The sequence below is a fragment of the Stegostoma tigrinum genome, chromosome 8, assembly GCF_030684315.1.
Source record: "Stegostoma tigrinum isolate sSteTig4 chromosome 8, sSteTig4.hap1, whole genome shotgun sequence".
NCBI classification, from domain to species: domain Eukaryota; kingdom Metazoa; phylum Chordata; class Chondrichthyes; order Orectolobiformes; family Stegostomatidae; genus Stegostoma; species Stegostoma tigrinum.
This window is the reverse complement of record NC_081361.1, coordinates 64,038,179-64,057,390: the sequence shown is the minus strand read 5'-3', so window position 1 is coordinate 64,057,390 and position 19,212 is coordinate 64,038,179. Positions and strand designations below refer to the sequence as shown.

At 43.2% G+C, this 19,212-nt stretch overlaps 1 protein-coding gene across 1 annotated transcript; it reads left to right on the top strand.

The window, feature by feature from the left end:
• The first annotated feature begins 3,062 nt into the window (after positions 1 to 3,062).
• On the top strand, positions 3,063 to 18,185 carry txndc12 (thioredoxin domain containing 12 (endoplasmic reticulum)). Its single transcript, XM_059647941.1, has 7 exons — positions 3,063 to 3,206; positions 5,876 to 5,936; positions 11,568 to 11,620; positions 11,781 to 11,854; positions 12,903 to 12,972; positions 14,160 to 14,243; positions 15,810 to 18,185. Exons 1-7 carry the CDS (start codon positions 3,119 to 3,121, stop codon positions 15,887 to 15,889), a joined length of 510 nt encoding a protein of 169 aa, XP_059503924.1. The 5' UTR covers positions 3,063 to 3,118; the 3' UTR covers positions 15,890 to 18,185.
• The last annotated feature ends 1,027 nt before the right edge of the window (positions 18,186 to 19,212 follow it).

The window sequence follows — 19,212 nt, the reverse complement described above, 5'->3', positions numbered from 1 at the left end:
CCCCCCACTGCACCACACAACCAGCCCAGCTCTTCCCCCCCACCCACTGCATCCCAAAACCAGTCCAACCTGTCTCTGCCTCCCTAACCCGTTCTTCCTCTCACCCATCCCTTCCTCCCACCCCAAGCCGCACCCCCAGCTACTAATCTCATCCCACCTCCTTGACCTGTCCGTCTTCCCTGGACTGACCTATCCCCTCCCTACCTCCCCACCTACACCCTCTCCACCTATCTTCTTTACTCTCCATCTTCGGTCCGCCTCCCCCTCTCTCCCTATTTATTCCAGTTCCCTCCCCCCATCCCCCTCTCTGATGAAGGGTCTAGGCCCGAAACGTCAGCTTTTGTGCTCCTGAGATGCTGCTTGGCCTGCTGTGTTCGTCCAACGTATGAAATAGGAGTAGGCCACCTGCCCCCTTGAGCTTGATCTGCCATTCAATGAGCTTCAGGGTGATCTGATTCCTTTCCCATATTTTATAACCCGACAGTCACAATACCTTAATGGCAATTAAATCATTCTCATTTACTTCTATTTGTGCTTTCAAATTGTCAACTTTGATGTGAATCTGCATGTATTCAGACACAATGCCTTTAATTCTGCCTTTTTAATTTCATACAGTACTCTAAGGTTCTTGAGTAGATTTGTTGCTTGGGTTGTGGATGCTGTGGTTGGTTTGCCGACTGAGCTGTTTCGTTAGTTCGCACACATTTCATTACCCTGCTGGGTAACATCATCAGTGCAGCCTCCAATGAAGTGCTGTTGTGTTTTCCCACCTGGTATTTAAACTCTGGCGTCCGTTGGATTTGAATACCTCATTTCTGGTTTTCCTTTGCAGTGGTCCGTGAATATAGGGTCGAGTTCTATGTGTTTGTTGATGATCTTCTTGGTAGAGAACCAGGCCTCGAGGAATTCCCATGCTTGACTGTTTGGCCTGTCCTCGGATTCTGGTGTCAGATCTGATCTAATTTGTGGCCCTCTTAACTGTAAATTCTTGCTACTACTGCTATTTGTAGTTTAATGATAATAAAATGTGAGGCTGGATGAACACAGCAGGCCAAGCAGCATCTCAGGAGCACAAAAGCTGACGTTTCGGGCCTAGACCCTTCATCAGAGAGGGGGATGGGGGGAGGGAACTGGAATAAATAGGGAGAGAGGGGGAGGCGGACCGAAGATGGAGAGTAAAGAAGATAGGTGGAGAAGGTGTGGGTGGGGAGGTAGGGAGGGGATAGGTCAGTCCAGGGAAGACGGACAGGTCAATGGGAGAGAGATTCCCTGAGGTTGGTCCGGAGGGAGGAGGGTAACTTCTTCAGGTTAGGCATCCCTGGAAGAGGCTTCGCAGTGAGGTTAAAATAGTATCAGAGATAATGGGAACTGCAGATGCTGGAGATTCCAAGATAATAAAATGTGAGGCTGGATGAACACAGCAGGCCAAGCAGCATCTCAGGAGCACAAAAGCTGACGTTTCGGGCCTAGACCCTTCATCAGAGAGGGGGATGGGGGGAGGGAACTGGAATAAATAGGGAGAGAGGGGGAGGCGGACCAAAGATGGAGAGTAAAGAAGATAGGTGGAGAAGGTGTGGGTGGGGTGTTTTGTGTTATAGCTTCACACTTTGAGACTTCGTTTTTAAATTAGCCAGGTGCTGGTCCTGGTGAGTCTGCCTGCCCTCTTCTTTGTAGCAGAATTAATCTCCTGGTTTAATGGTAACAGTGAGTGAGGGATTTTCCTAGTTATGAGATTACAAATTGTGGCTGTTGATGGCCCACAGCATAGTTCTAATGTGTTTAGTTCTGAGTCACTAGAAATCTGTCCTATTGAGCATAATATGAGTTTTACACAATACAGTGTAATATATCCATAATGTGAACGTAGCCACTTTTGTTTCTAGCATGACTGTGGTCACTCCCACCATTATTGTCATTATGGACACCTGCAACAGGCAAGTTGGTGAAGATCAGGTTTCACATTACAGTTTTTAATGTCAGATAGGATGGGGAAAAATCTATATTGGTGAAGATGAGGTTAGGTAGTTTATTTCCTCCTGTTAGTTCCTCCACCACGTACCGCAGACCCAGTCTGTCTGTAATATTCTTCAGGACTCAGCCAGCTTGAGTAATGGTGCTGCCACCAAATCACCTTTAGCAATTGACTGAGAATATATTCTGTGCCATTGTCACTCTCAATGCTTCCTTTCAAGTGGCAATTAGTTTTCAGCATAAAGGAGTACTCATTCATTAGCAGAGGAGTGCTGAAGAAGGTGTGGGGTTAGTTGGTGGTAATCAGAAGGCTGTTTCCTTGCTCATGTTTGGTCTGATGTCAAGAGACTTCATGGGGTACAGAGTCAATCTTGAGGACTGCCAGAGGGCAACTCTTTCCATTGTTTTCACTTCTGGTGAGTCTGTTCTGTCAGTAGGACAGGATATATCCAGGCACGTTGACAGTGGCATCTGGAATATTGTCTATAAGGTATGATTCTGAGAGTACTTCAGGTGAAGATGCTGCTTCACTGCTGTGGGACAGCATTCCCAGTTTTGGCACATACCCCTGGACCTCAGTAAAGAGGATTTTGCAGGATTGACAACGCTGGTTTTTATGTTGTCATGTCCATGCCTAAGTAGTTGCTGGGTAGCCCATCCAGTCTCACGCTTTTGTTTAGACCTGGAGTGGGCCTTGCACGCACAATCTTCTGACTTGCTGAATCCCATACAGCGCGACCAGGTCTCTGGATCATCTTGATCTTAATTGTTCCACCATTGGTGGCTGTACTTTGGATATTTTACGTTAAAGTGACCGTGTAAAAACAAGTTGCTTATTTTAATATGTTGCTAAATATTACCATGCGGAGATTTGTGCATATCAAGTAAATATCTCACGAGCGAAGCACCTTCCGATAGAATTTATTAACTAATTCTTGTACAGTACATGTATATCTTGAGATGTTACCATTTGGACGATGCGTTGAACTGAAGGCTTGCATATCCGCAAAAGACTCCGCGGCACGATTCCGAACAGAATGGGTTACACGGCGTTCTGATGCGTCAGAAATAGTAAGAACTGCTAATGCGTCACTTCCTCTGAGCTTCTACTTTCCTTGAGTTACTGGCGAGAGGGTCAGAGCCGATAATGAAGCTGCAAAGGTACCTGTATCTCGTCCTCCTTAACATTCTTCTGATCTGCTTTCAAACATATGGGAGCGAAAGTCTTGGAAGAGGTGGGTTAGTTTATATTTGTTTTATTTAAACGATGGCTTTGATGTGGTTTAATTGAAAACCGTGGAAACGCAAAAAATCGTGTGTCTATGGCTAATCCGTTACCTCTGTCAATCTTTCTCGCATTTGATTAGTCATTCTGATCTAGAACTCAGAAATAATGGGAACTGCAGATGCTGGAGAATCCAAGATAATAAAATGTGAGGCTGGATGAACACAGCAGGCCAAGCAGCATCTCAGGAGCACAAAAGCTGACGTTTCGGGCCTAGACCCTTCATCAGAGAGGGGGATGGGGAGAGGGAACTGGAATAAATAGGGAGAGAGTGGGAGGCGGACCGAAGATGGAGAGGAGAGTATAGGTGGGGGGAGGTAGGGAGGGGGATAGGTCAGTCCAGGGGAAGACGGACAGGTTAAGGAGGTGGGATGAGGTTAGTAGGTAAGAAATGGACGTGCGGCTTGAGGTGGGAGGAAGGGATGGGTGAGAGGAAGAACAGGTTAGGGAGGCGCGGCTTGAGGTGGGAGGAAGGGATGGGTGAGAGGAAGAACAGGTTAGGGAGGCAGAGACAGGTTGGACTGGTTTTGGGATGTAGTGGAGGCAGGGCATGAGCTGGTCTGGTTGTGTGATGCAGTGGGGGTAGGGGACAAACTGGGCTGGCTTCGGGATGCGGTGGGGGAAGGGGAGATTTTGAAGCTGGTGAAGTCCACATTGATACCGTTGGGCTGCAGGGTTCCCAAGCAGAATGTGAGTTGCTGTTCCTGCAACCTTCGGGTGGCAGCATTGCGGCACTGCAGGAGGCCCATGATGGACATGTCATCTAAAGAATAGGAGGGGGAGTTAAAATGGTTTGCGACTGGGAGGTGCAGTTGTTTATTGCGAACCCAGCGGAGGTATTCTGCAAAGCAGTCCCCAAGCCTCTGCTTGGTTTCCCCAATGTAGAGGAAGCCACACCGGGTACAGTGGATACAGTGTACCACATTGGCAGATGTGCAGGTGAACCTCTGCTTAATGTGGAAAGTCATGTTGGGGCCTGGGATGGGGGTGAGGGAGGAGGTGTGTGGGCAAGTGTAGCACTTCCTGCGGTTGCAGGGGAAGGTGCCAGGTGTGTTGGGGTTGGAGGGCAGTGTGGAGCGAACAAGGGAGTGACGGAGAGAGTGGTCTCTCCGAAAGGCAGACAAGGATGGGGATGGAAAAATGTCTTGGGTGGTGGGGTCGGATTGTAGATGGCGGAAGTGTTGGAGGACGATGCGTTGTATCCGGAGGTTGGTGGGATGGTGTGCGAGAACGAGGGGGATCCTCTTTGGGTGGTTGTGGCGGGGGCGGGGTGTGAGGGATGTGTTGCGGGAAATGCGGGAGACGCGCTCAAGGGCATTCTCAACCACTGTGTGGGGGAAAGTTGTGGTCCTTGAATGCCTCATTCTGGGAGCAGATGTGGCAGAGGCGGAGGAATTGGGAATAGGGGATGGAATTTTTGCAGCAGGGTGGGTGGGAGGAGGTGTATTCTTGCCCCCACAACTCCTCCCTCACCCCCATCCCAGGCCCTAAGATGACTTTCCACATTAAGCAGAGGTTCACCTACACATCTGCCAATGTGGTATACTGTATCCATTGTACCCGGTGTGGCTGCCTCTACATTGGGGAAACCAAACAGAGGCTTGGGGACCGCTTTGCAGAACACCTCCGCTCGGTTCATAATAAACAACTGCACGTCCCAGTTGCGATCCCTCCCCCTTTTAACTCCCCCTCCCATTCTTTAGCTGACATGTCCATCATGGGCCTCCTGCAGTGCCACAATGATGCCACCCGAAGGTTGCAGGAACAGCAACTCATATTCCACTTGGGAACCCTGCAGCCCAATGGTATCAATGTGGACTTTACCAGCTGCAAAATCTCCCCTTCCCCCACTGCATCCCAAAGCCAGCCCAGTTTGTCCCCTCCCCCCACTGCATCACACAACCAGCCCAGCTCATCCCCTCCACCCACTGCATCCCAAAACCAGCCCAGCCTGTCTCTGACTCCCTAACCTGTTCTTCCTCTCACCCATCCCTTCCTCCCACCTCAAGCCGCACCTCCATCTCCTACCTACTAACGTCATCCCGCCTCCTTGACCTGTCCGTCTTCCCTGGACTGACCTATCCCCTCCCTACCTCCCCACCTATACTCTCCTGTCCACCTATCTTCTTTTCTCCATCTTCGGTCCGCCTCCCCCCCTCTCCCTATTTATTCCAGTTCCCTCTCCCCATCCCCCTCTCTGTTGAAGGGACAAGGCCCGAAACGTCAGGTTTTGTGCTCCTGAGATGCTGCTTGGGCTGCTGTGTTCTTCCAGCTCCACACTTTATTATCTCTGTTCTATAACTCCTCTATTTTTGTCATTTGGACCCAGTCGTTGACCGGAAATGGTGAAGACCTTGATAGGTAACAGGTCCAGCAGCAAATAGTTTACTTAATTTCCATTTTTGTCTTCTAGTGTCCCACACTCTAAAGAATTGCCAATGAAGAAAACAATCGTTACGCGCACGGTAGTGTGTATAATGAATACCAAACAAATTTAAATGATCCAATTCCATTGAATTGAGATATTAAAATAACATTGTATGAGGTTTTAGGTGTCGACGTTTGTCTCTAACAATTTGTCAGAGATGGAAATTCATAGGAATGGCAACCTTTTTTCAGGATTTGGAGACCACATTCACTGGAGAACACTGGATGATGGAAAAAAAGAAGCAGAAGCCAGGTATGCAAAGCTAAGTAGAAACTTCCTGTTCAACTTCTGACTTGGAATTTGTGATTTTAAACTTTGTATATTTAGTTGGCAATTGACTGGCTTCCTCCTGGAATATCAAAGAGCCAAATTTGTCAGTATGTCTTAATGTGATTTTATTAAAATGTAATTCTTAAATGAAACATAATCAGGTATAACTTTTCTGTCAGCATGCTGCCTGCTTTATGTTTGATTCATTGCCAAATTTGTGGAACATGTACGTGTTTTGGGTTTGATAATTTAGTCTAGCTGTAGGAAGAGGTGCAAACAGTAGGACTGGTTATTTTATCATGCCTTTCCTGAAAGTATTATTTCCTGCAGTTTGAAAGATCTCATTTTTGCAGGTAACGAAGTGTGAAACTGGATGAACACAGCCGGCCAAGCACCATCTCAGGAGCACAAAAGCATCTGTGCTCCTGAGATGCTGCTTGGCCTGCTGTGTTCATCCAGCTTCACAAACTTTTGTGCTCCTGAGATGCTGCTTGGCCTGCTGTGTTCATCCAGCTTCACACTTTGTTATCTTGGATTCTCCAGCATCTGCAGTTCCCATGATCACTGATATCATTTTTGCAGGTATCTTGCCACAAGGTGCCAGTATTTACCTTTCTAAAAGGAGAGCTGTTTTGCACTCAAACAGCAATAGTTGCAGTAGGCAAATTGATTATAAAAACCATAAGTCTGTGAGATTGTTGACAATTGCTACTATTTATGCCCAAATCAGACAGCAACTCCATCCCAGTTTCCAAAAATGTTACTTTGTGTTTAAGCAACAACTATGAATGCCAGTAGACTGTTTGTCTGTAGATAAAGATAACTGAGCAGGGTCTGTGGGTCATCAGTGTAGTAGGGTCCCAGAGAAAGGAACTCAGGTGGTATGTTTGAGTGGTCAAATAGACTGAAAAGGCTAGAGTTGAAATCCATAACTTTCCTGATTTGGCTGGTTCAGCAGCTAGTTGCCAAATGAACATATGAATCTCTGTTTTATCATTTTGTGGCACCATGACAGTTTTGTTGTAATGCAATGCCCTAGCGATGTCTTTCAGTGTAGCTTTTGCTTTTGTTTGTCAGCAAGGGAAAATACAAAGAAGCATAATTTTTAAGTTGACTTTTTGATGTAACTGTCTTTCTCAACTACTTTTACAATTTGCTTCACTCATGGGGCATGGACTTCACTGGCTGGACCAGCATTTATTTCCCATCCCAACTTCCCCTTGACGGTGGTGGTAAGCTGTCTTCCATGTGATGCAGTCAGTTTGGTGTAGGTATGCCCATAGTACTTTGGAGATGGAGTTCTGGGATTTTGACCCCGCAGCACTGAAGAAACAACAATATATTTCCTTCCAACTCTAGATGGTGACCACCTCGGAGGGGAGTTTATGTGTTGGTGTTCCCGTATATCTGCTGCAACTGACATTCTAGATGATGATTAAAAGTTTGGAAAATGCAGTCAAAGGAACCTTCGTAAATTTCTGCAGTTCAAGTTGTAAATGTGAGGCGGATATTATGAGAACGCAGGATAACTTGGACAGGCTAGGTGAGTGGATGGATGCATGGCAGTTTAATATGGATAAATGTGAGGTTATCCACTTTGGTGGCAAGAACAGAAAGGCAGGTTAGTATCTCAATGGAGTCAAGTTAGATAAAGGGGACGTACAACGAGACCTAGATGTTCTTGAACATAAGTCAATGAAAGCAAGCATGCCAGTACAGCAGAGAGTGAAGAAACTGAAGGCATGCTGGCCTTCATCACAAGAGGAATTGAGTATAGGAGCAAAGAGCTCCTTCTGCAGCTGTACAGGGCCCTGGTGAGACTGCACCTGGAGTATTGTGTGCAGTTTTCGCCTCCATATTTGAGGAAGGACATTCTGGCTATTGAGGGAGTGCAGTGTAGATTCACGAGGTCAATTCCCGAAATTGCAGGACTATCATATGTAGAAAGATTGGAGCAACTGGGTTTGTATAGACTTGAGTTCAGAAGGATGAGAGGGGATCTTGAGTGAGATGTATAAGATTATTAAGGGATTGGACACTCTGGAGGCAGGGAGCATGTTTCGGCTGATGGGTGAGTCCAGAACCAGAGGACAGAGTTTAAAAATAAGGGGTAGGCCATTTAGAGGAGAGTTGAGGAAAACCCTCTTCACCCAGAGAGTGGTGGATATATGGAGTGCTCTGCCCCAGAAGACAGTGGAGGCCAAGTCTCTGGATACTTTCAAGAAAGAGATGGATACGACTATTAAAGATAGTGGAATCGAGGGTTATGGGGATAAGGCAGGAACAGGACATTTATTGTGGATGATCAGCCATGATCATAATGAATGGTGGTGCTGGCTCGAAGGGTCGAATGTCCTGCTCCTGCACCTGTTGTCTGTTGTCTGTTGTCTAAATAGGACACATGGTTGCTACTAATGGAGGGGATGAATGCTTGTGAATGTAGTGCCAATCAAGTGGACATGTTTTATTTCGAATCATATCAAGCTTCTTGTGAGTTGGTGCTGCTCTCTTCTGGCAAGTGGGGAGTATTCCATCACACTTTTGACTTGTGCCTTGTAGATGGTGATCAGGCTTAGTCACAAGGTGAGTTCCTTGCTACAAGGGTCTTAGCCTCTGACCTTGTAGCCACAGGGTTTATATAATTAATCCCATTCAATTCCTGGTGACTGGTCATCCTTGGGATGTTAACGGTAGGGGAATCAGGTGGTGTTGCAAATGAATGTGAAGGGGTGATAGATTCTCTTGTTTGAGATGGTCATTGTCTGGTACTTGTTGGTATGAATATTACTTGCCATTTGTCAGTGCAAGCCTGAATATTGTCCAGATCTTGGTGCATTTGGACATGAACCAGAAGCTCCTTTTGAAGCATTGTGCAGTCATTAGTGAACGTTCTCATTTCTTACTTTGTGATGGAGGGAAGATCTTTGAAGCAGCTGAATATAGTTGGACCAAAGATACTACCCTGAGGAATTCCTGTCCATCTGTGACAGACTTGAACCCCCACAACTAATTTCCGTATACCAGGTGTGACTCCAACCAGAGCTGGAAATACCACCCCCCCCCAATACCCGTTGACTCCAGTTTTGTATGAATTCCTTGAGCCACACTTGGTCAAATGTTGCTGTGATGTCCAGGATAGCCACACTCACCTCACCTCTGGAATTCAGCTCTTTTGTCCCTGAGGTTTGTGAGAAATTTGTAGCTCACATTGTGGATGTTGTGGTTGGTTTGCTGGCCGAGCTCATTCATTGTTCCGCAGATGTTTCATTACCCTGGTGGGTCACATCATCAGTGCAGCCTCCAATGAAACGCTGTTGTGTTTTCCCGCCTGGTATTTAAACTCTGGTGTCCATTGAGTTGTCACTTCTGGTTTTCCTTTGCAGTGGAGTATATATAGGGTCTCGCTCTGTGGTTGATGGCTGTAGTGGAGAACCAGACCTCTAGAAATTTCTGTGCTTCTCTCTGCTTTGCCTGTCCTAGGATCAAACTAGAGGAGATATACCAACTAATAAAGAACGCTCTCTCACTGGGATCAAATTTACCAGGGAAGAGGAAAAGAACAAAAAGCTCCCACTCCTGGACATCATGGTAGAATGCAGGACTAACAGGGAATTCCTGATGAAAGTACACAGTAAAACTACACACACTGACCAGGTGCCGAATTTCAACAGTAACTAGCCCAACAGTCACAAACAAAGTTGCATGAAAACACTGCAGCAACCCGGACCTATGCCAAAACGAAGAAGAGTGCCTCCTTCCAAGTATTCAAGGTCAACAGATACCTGTACGACTGGGTAGGCGATGCCTGTTACACACACTACAACAGGAAGATACTGCACGCCCTAACACCCTCATCACAGTACCATATGTCAAGAACATACCTGAACTGACCACAAGACTCCTATGACCACTGAGCATCAAAGTAGCACACAAAACCCACATCAACTCTCTGCCAACTGTTAACCTGAAGCAAAGACCTCTTACCCACTGTGGTCAGAACCAATGTTATAATACAAAATTTCCTGCAAAGTCTGTGACAAACATTATATTGGGCAGATAGGAAAAAAAATTAGCCACAGAAGTACATGAGCACCAACTAGCAACAAACCAACACGACCAATAGTCATGCATCTCCATCCAGATGGATAACGAAAACCACCAGTTTGATTGGGACAACACCAGCATCCTGGGACAAGCAGAGTAGAGAGAAGCACAGGAATTCCTACTGGCCTGGTTCTCCACTAAGAAGGCCATCAACAAACACAGAGCTAGACCCTCGATATATTCCACTACAACGGAAACCCGGAAGTGAAGTAACCCAGCTCAAGAGACCCCAGTAAAACCTAAGTATCAGGCAGGAAAACACGACAGTGCCTCATCGGAGGCTGTGCTGATGATGTTACCCAGCAGGGTAATGACATGTCTGCAGAACAACGAACCAGCTCAGCAAGCAAACCAATCACAACATCTTTTGTCCCTTTTCGAACCAAAGTTTAATGAGTCAGGACCTCACTGGCTTGAATGGGACACAAACTGAGTGTCAGTGAACAGGTTGTCATTAAGCAAGAGCTGCCTGACAGCACTGTTGATGACACCATCCATCACTTTTTGATGATCGAGAGTAGAAAGATGTGATAATTGGCTATGAGAGATAATGGGAACTGCAGATGCTGGAGAATCCAAGATAACAAAGTGTGGAGCTGGATGAACACAGCAGGCCAAGCAGCATCTCGGGAGCACAAAAGCTGATGTTTCGGGCCTAGACCTTTAATCAGTGAGGGGGATGGGGAGAGGGTTCTGGAATAGAGAGGGGGAGGCGGAGAGAAAAGAAGATAGGTGGAGAGGAGGCAAAGGTGGCGGAAAAACTGATAATTTGGCTATGTTAGATTTGCTCTGCTAAACGTGTACAGGACATATTCGGGCAATTTTCCACATGTAAATAAAATGGCATGCCAAGACATACATCACTTGTAATGCAGAGAGTCTGTGGCGTGAATAGCTAAGATATGCAGCCTTTTCTCATCATCTAATGTATTTGCTATCACCAATTATCACTGGACTGGCATCTGGTATTTTCAAGTACCAGCTGTGAGGTCCTTCAATTGATTCAACTAGTAAAGGTAGTGTACAACTGAACCCTACAAAGAAGGTTCAATTTCTGAACTTTGCTGACCTACTTGATTTTTGTTTTAAACTGAGTTTGCAGTTGACCTTGGTGCTGCTATATTGAGAGAGAAGAATTAGCCATGGTTCCCAATACTACTCCTTACTCAGTGACCCTTCAAAGAAGGTTTGTGTCTGTCTCTATATCTGACTAGCTGTTGAGTAGGCAGAATAGTTTGCCAGTGGCTTTCAGTGTCCAGATTAACACTTGATAAATAGCATTTATTATTAACAATGTCTACTGTGTCCTCTTGGATAGATAAAGCAACAACGACATTTATAAGAATTGTGACGTTTGTTTGGTCAGTGATATGGATTTAATTTTAAGCTTGCGTTATTTGAAAATTTATTTTAGCTTGATATTCCTATGGAAAATGTAGCCATTATGGTGATTAGTCAAGAAATATTTACTCAACAAGACATTAAAAGGCTACTGTTTCATTTTTTTAGTGGCTTACCATTGATGTTGATTATACACAAAAGCTGGTGTGGTGCATGTAAAGGTGGGTTCCAATGTTTGTTTAGAATCTGATTTAAGATTTAGAATTTATTTCTTTCAAATATAAACCAAATAAATGGACAAATACTCTGGATGCTCTTAACTTAGTTGCCATTGTGGACAGGTGGAATTGAGTAATTTCTTTTCATTTCTTTGTCAATTAGCGCTGAAACCCAAGTTTGCTGATTCTAAGGAAATCTCAGAAATGGCTCATAACTTTGTTATGGTGAATATAGAGGTAAGAATCTCTGTCCCTTAGCCTCATGAATAGGATGGAGTGGTAAACGTCATCCAATCCTACAAGATTGCCTGATTAACGCCACAATGTCTGAAGCGCCTGAATTCGGTACCCACTGTCATGTAGCTGCTATTTAACTTTAAGGGAGAGATTTTAAAAAATATTACTGAAAAATAGTGTATTTTTATAAAACAAGGCCAAGTAGTGAAAAAAGATAAGGAGAATTCTTCCCGGGGCGGCACAGTGGCTCAGTGGTTAGCACTGCTGCATCAGCGTCAGGGACTTGGGTTTGAATCCACCCCTCAGGCAACATTCTCACCACGCTTCCATGGCCCCCCCCACAGCCCAAAGATGTGCAGATTACGTGGATTAGCCATGGGAAATCTAGAGTTACAGGGATAGGGTAGGGGCTTGGGAATGGGTGGGATGCTTTTCAGAGGATCACTGTGGACTTGATAGGCTGAATGGCCTGCTTCTACACTATATGGATTCTATGATTCTCTGAACTTCTTCAGCAATCAAAACTGATCTAAGAAGACATGTTTATATCACTTGTTAGTTACCTACCTTTTTTAATCAGGTCCGATGTTTTGCCGATTTTCCTCAGCAAGGAATTAACCAGCTCTTTTTCTTTGAGATTATGTAAACAATAGGCATTCGCTGCATATGCCTACAACTTGTTTCGTAGGTGAGCTAAAGATTGCCCATAAACAACTGTGTCTGTCACCTACTGTCCTCTCCTGTGTATCAGTGGGAACATAATACAGGCCTTTTAAAATTATTTCTCGCCCCAATTTCAGCATTCCTAAAGTCAGTACACCTGGTCTTTTAAGCCTGAGTTGTAAAGATAATTTGAGAAGGGAATCACTTTTGTAACCCTCCTCAAAGTTGTAGAGAAGTTTCAATATCACTTGCCTTGTAAGAGGATGAAGACTGAATGCAATGTTCTTCTAAATCTGCTCATACAATGTTGTATGGGTTTAAAATAATGTGCTATTTAATATTGAGTAGCGGAAAAAAATGAGCGTATTTGTTTCTGTTTTTGTAGGATGAGGAGGAGCCAACTGATTCACTCTTTAGTCCGGATGGAGGCTACATACCTAGGATCTTATTTTTGGGTAAGAAAAAAGCATCATCTAAGGCTTCAGCTTGGCATGTTTCTGCATTAGCACCGTTGAAGTGAGGAATTCTGGGGGTGCAGGTAGGGGTTTGTCAAGATCTGTGCGTCCTCCCTGCAGTTCTAAACTTCAATGATTTATAATACGACGTAGAATGATGTGTTAAATTTAAGCCTACGATTACTACTTGTAAATGTAGAAAATCAAACTTATTTTGGACCAACTTTCTTGATTTAATTACTCCACAACTGGATTTTTTGCTGTTGGGTGGACTTGATTGTTAATCTTTAAAAGTGATGGTAACACTGTTGACCAGCACTTGGCTCTAAAGTTCATCTGTTTTCAATGCAGAGTTTTTTGCTTATTTTTCCAATATTAATTTACAATGCTTTTGTGTTATTACGGTGCTGAAGGAGGCCATTTGGCCCATCATGTACATATTTTTGTTTGGAGAGCGAGTCACATCAGCCCCATTCCCCTATTCAAATGTTGCAGCTTTGTAAGTTTACTTGTTTCAAGTGTCGATCCATTTTCCTATTGAAATTTTATTGTCATGTTTACTTCCACTATCTTCATGATCAGTTGAATTCCAGCTTCTTTCTCAAATCTTGTAGACTTCAAATTTCCGTGCACCTGTGCATGGAAGATGCAATAGATGACCCCTTACTCATTATGGAGATATGAGAATCCTTATTGAAGTAATAATTTATTGCCTATTCATGGTTGCCATTGAGCAAACGGGACTGAGTCTTTTGTTTTTAACTATTGCTTCTTCATGTGGTGAAGATAATTTTGATATGTTGTTAATTGGAGTTTGACTCAGCAAAACTGATATTTGGATATTTATGATTAATGGCTCAGTAGTAAACATAAATCAACTCCCTTCTAAAACAAGAAGTCATGAATAAAGTTTACCAAATTACATTCAGTTTTGTTACCATAATATCAGACAGTTATAGGAACTAACAGTTAAGCCAATGAGATTTTGAATATATGCTAATGGTTTACTAAAATATGGGGACATACTAACAATAGGCAAGTGGACAGATTAAATATTCCTATTTTCTTTGAAGAGTAAATGTTAGAATAATCAAATTCTAGCAAGTAACAATTGTTATTGGCCTGTTAATAATTAAGATATGCGAAATTTCTCTCTTAATTTTGTTTTACTCTTGATTACATTGTAGATCCCAGTGGTGAAGTTCATCCAGAGATCATCAATCAAAATGGAAATCCCAAATACAAATATTTCTACAGTTCTGCTGACCAAGGTAAGTACACAGCGAGTGTTCACTTGTATCTTCACAGAAACATTTTTTTTCTTCCTTGGTGTCCATGCCTTGATTCTTGTTACCAAAAAATGAGTTGCTGAACAGTAGTCAGGTACTTCCCATAGAAAGGAAGAGTAATGTCAAGCTAGGTATGTGCTCTTGCATGTCAGTTATAGGATGGCTGTACGGGAGACTTGAGAGACCTTCGTGTGCCACTGATGGAATTATTTGACGTTGTTTACTCCAGAGAATTTTGTCCTCCCTGGATTTGACAGCTTTTTTTTTAAAAAAGAAGTTGGTTTACATATGATGAAATGTCAAAGAAACCATGTAAAACATCCCCCGTGGCCTACTTGGTAAATGCGCCGTACAGGTGTTGACACAGAGGCAATTTATCTCTGCCTTTTTCAGGGCAATCAGGGAGAGGCAATAAAGGCTGTCTTAACCGGCAACTCCTACATCCTATGAATTAATTTTTAAAAATAGTTTGATCCTAAGCTGTGGTAAGTTAGTAGTTTCAACTGGGTTGGGAGAAGTTTAAAGCTGTGCGAATGAAATGATCCAGTAGTTCCAACTCTTGATCAGAGCTTACCTTCTAGAATGTGTTTACGTGTCAACATTGAATATGGAGGGCATAGGGGAAGAGGACATTGTTGTCTTATTTTCACTGGATTTAAAAAAATCACTGGAGACCCAGAATAATTTTCTGGGGACTTGGGTTTGAATGCCACTATGGTAGATGGCAGAATTTGAATTCAACAAAAAACTGGAGTTAAAAATCATTAGACAACAACAATGTCAAATAATTCCATCAGTGGCACATGAAGGTCTCTCAAGTCTCCCGTACAGCCATCCTATAACTGACATGCAAGAGCACATACCTAGCTTGACATGACTCTTCCTTTCTACGGGAAGTACCGAATGATTAGCATGAAGACATTGTTACGTGTTGTTAAGAACCCATATGGTTCACTCATGTCCTTATGAGATGGAAAGCTGCTATCCTTACCCGGCCTGGTCTATTTGTAACTCCAGACCACAGCAAAGTGGTTGACTTTTAACTGCCCTCAAAACTGGTCTAGAGAACCAACAAGTTCGACAGCAACAAATGATGAAACAGTACTGCCTATGTCCCTGAACAAATTAAAAGTGTCTGATTGTGGAATGCTCTGTGCAGTGAAAAAGCTTGTTAATCCTCCCTTTGAAACCTTGCATTTTAAGGCACACCCTAATGGTCATTCTTCCAGAAGCATAGATCAAGAAGATGGAAAAGATGATAATTTAAATTAATTTCTAAATAACAAACAAATTAACCTTTCAAATTTAACTGCCGTTTAAAAGCTCTTGGAACTTGCACATATCCATCTAATTGTAATACCTGGTGAATAGAGAGTTTTCATCAGATTTGACGAGTAGCATGCATAACATGAAAATCCTAAAATATATATTAAAAATAGATGTTACTCATTTGAGGACTCTTTCCAAATAGACTGAAGTTACCAATTTTTGTCTCTTATGATTTGTGTTAACCTTTATTAATCTTTTCTTTTCTGCTTTTAAATATAGTGGTGTTTGCCATGAAGGAAGCCCAAGAAAAGCTGACTGGTGATATAGCTACAAAACATCGATATTCAGATGAATTTTAAGTTAACCAACTACTACCGTCTTATATTTCTGAGCTTTAGAGCCTTGTCTGAAGCCATTTTTTGATTTATTCTTGTATTATTTCACTGTTAAATTTAGTGTATGAACTTTTTTTTAACTTTCTGAATAAATCCAGAAGTATAACATTGAACACTCTCATCTTGTGGGAAATCACATCTGCACTGTTGTGGGATAGCCTACCAATGTTAAATAAATTCTATTATTTCAACAGGCGTTAATTTCTGCCTTCTGGTTCCTCTATGGGGTAACTAATTTTAGCCACTCATCTACCTATTTATATTTTTCACTTGTCTGCAAATTGTCCCTCCAATCAGTCATGAAATGGATGCCTCCGTGTGGGTTACAATGTTAGGTGACATGCTGAATAATTATTTGTTCAGTGCAACAACCTTAGTCAATGACAAACAAATGATTGGTGCTCAAAAATTGTCATGGTGCAGTACGAAAAAATGATATGCGTCTTAGAATATTGTCAGTGTATCATATATTTGCCATGGATACTTGCTATCTTTTCCTCTGGGCTAAAAATACCTGGACACAAGTTACCAGTGACTTCTTCAAGCAACTTATTTGGGGAATTTTACTTGAATAGCTTGAGAAGGATCTGTAAACATTTCTCTCCCACTTCCCAATCGTGACGTTTGTTCAAACTCACCATGTGAGAACTTGAACTTGCTTGTCAGTTGATACTTTAGGTTGTAACTCCAAATCTTGCATCTTAATTGTTCATTTGTAAAATCATGTGCAAATGTGATTTTCAATTTAAGCATCTGTTCTTGTATAGCCACAATGCTTGTAATTACATTATTGTGTTTTTAGTTTTAAAGGCACTTAATGTTTTGCTTTTTAAAATCTTCCATCTGCCTTTGTTTTTAAAAACAATAAGGCATTTGGCTGTACGAGTGTGGGACCTTGGAATTTAACAGCACAGGGGAATCCTTTGATCTAACATCCTTGTAGAGAAGACACCTCATGGTTAACAGACATGGGAAGGGGAAGAAATGGCCATTGGTCAATTCTTGATGTGTATCAGCACTGAAGGAAAGGAAGACATGAGTGCCATAGCACTGCTAGGACCATGGTCTCCATTCTGAGCAGCAAGGATTTCTAACTTTCCAATCGCTCTTTTATTGTAAACACTTCTTCTAAAATAGCAGAGGAATTTCAGATTTTATTAACTTGGAGAATTGTAGGGTTATGTTTTTAATATTTTCCTCACTTAATTCTTTACACCTCTGAAATTTAAAATTATTATAGAATCCCTACAGGGTGGAAGCAGGCCACTTGACCCATTGAGCCCACATCATCTGTCTATTAGAGCATCCCACCTCCACCCTGCATTTCCCACGGCCAGTCCACCTAACCTGCACATCTTTGGACTGAGAGGAAACCAGGGCACCTGGAGGAAAACTGTGTAGACGTGGGGAGAATGTGCAAACTCCATGTAGACAGTCGCCCAAGGCAGCAGTCGAACCTGGGTCCCGACTGCCGTTCTGCAACAGTGCTAACCGTTGAGCCATAATTTTTTTATATAGGTGTTGCTTTGATTTATTCTGGCAATTAGAAGAATTCCAAATGTCAGTACCTGGATTTGTCCAGTGGTATGCGAATTCTGAATAGCTGGGAATTTCTATGAAAGTGATAAGCTTCGATGCATAACCATGTTTATGGATTCCAACCATAAATATTTGTGGTTATTTACACACTATTTTTGCATTTTTGGTTGCTTTGCGTAGCTTCAGCTATGAGAAAACGTTTTCTTAGACGTGCTATTTCTTGAGGCAGAATGAGCATTGTCATGTTTAATGGACATGTTTGAGAGCAGTTATTTATTATGTAGGAAGTTTCCAAATTTTTAATGGAATTTTAGCTTTTTGGGTTCAGTAATGGTGTGGTCGTATCCAACTATATCCATACTTGGTCTCTCAACAGTGGAACCATATTGTACTTGTATCTGATGAATTTGGAGACGAGCTACTATAATCAATTATAAAAGTAGAATTGAAGTCTAATAAATAAATGAGTGTAATTTCTGTATTTGTAAGCTATCAAAAATTTCATATGCCTTCTGTATTGTTTGAGACAATTGAGATCAGATCAGACCAGACAAATCAAAGCTCCCTTGTTGGCCTGTGTGAAGTAACTCCTTTAGCCTTTACTTTAGTGGTACATTTGTAATGCAGAAAATTAATTGAAATTGAACTAGATGTTTTCTGTACACATTTTTGATACAGCTTCGGGAATAGAAAAAAAGATAAAATTAAAAAATTTGGGAGAGTTATCTGATTGTTATTTATCCACCCACCATTCTAGAATTTTATCTAACCACTCCTTAAGGTGAGTTGTACGCATGCACTCAACAGCCTCAGTTCCTCAACATGAAACCCATCAAGATTGAATTGCAGTCAATATTGGAAATTCCCCTTTCTCACCTTTTGAATTCAACAAGTTGACAGTGGTACAGGCTCAGATTATGCAAAACAGATGGAGGAGAAAATAGGTAGAGAGGAGACAGACAAGTAAAAGAGGCGGGGATGGAGCCAGTAAAGGTGAGTGAAGGTGGGGAGGTAGGGAGGAGATGGGTCAGTCCACGGAGGATGGACAGGAGAAGGGGGCATGATGAGGTGAGTAGGTAGGAGGTGCGGGTGTGGCTTGAGGTGGGAGGAGGGAATAGGTGAGAGGAAGAACAGGTTTGGGAGGTGGGGACGAGTTGGGCTGGTTTTGGGATGCAGTGGTGGGAGGGGAGATTTTGAAGCTTGTGAAGTCCACATCGATACCATTGGGCTGCAGGGTTCCCAAGCGGTATATGAGTTGCTGTTCCTGCAACCTTCGGGTGGCATCATTGTGGCACTGCAGGAGGCCCAGGAAGGACGTGTCATCTAAGGAATGGGAGGGGGAGTTAAAATGGTTTGTGACCGGGAGGTGAAGTTGTTTATTGCGAACCCAATGTAGGTATTCTGCAAAATAGTCCCCAAGCCTCCGCTTGGTTTCCCCAATGTAGAGTAAGCCAGAACGGGTACAGCGGATGCAGTATACCACATTGGCAGATGTGCAGGTGGACATCTGCTTGTTGTGCCAAGTCACCGGGGCCTGGGATTGGGGAGAGGGAGGAGGTGTAGGGTCAGGTGAAGCACTTCTTGCAGCTGCAGGGGAAAGTGCAAGGTGTGGTGGGGTGAGAGGGGATTGTAGAGTGGACAAGGGAGTTGCGGAGAGAATGGTCTCTCCAGAAAGCAGACAAGGTGGGGAGGGACAAATGTCTTTGGTGGTGGGATCGTCCACCACTGACGCAACTCTGCCCACAGCT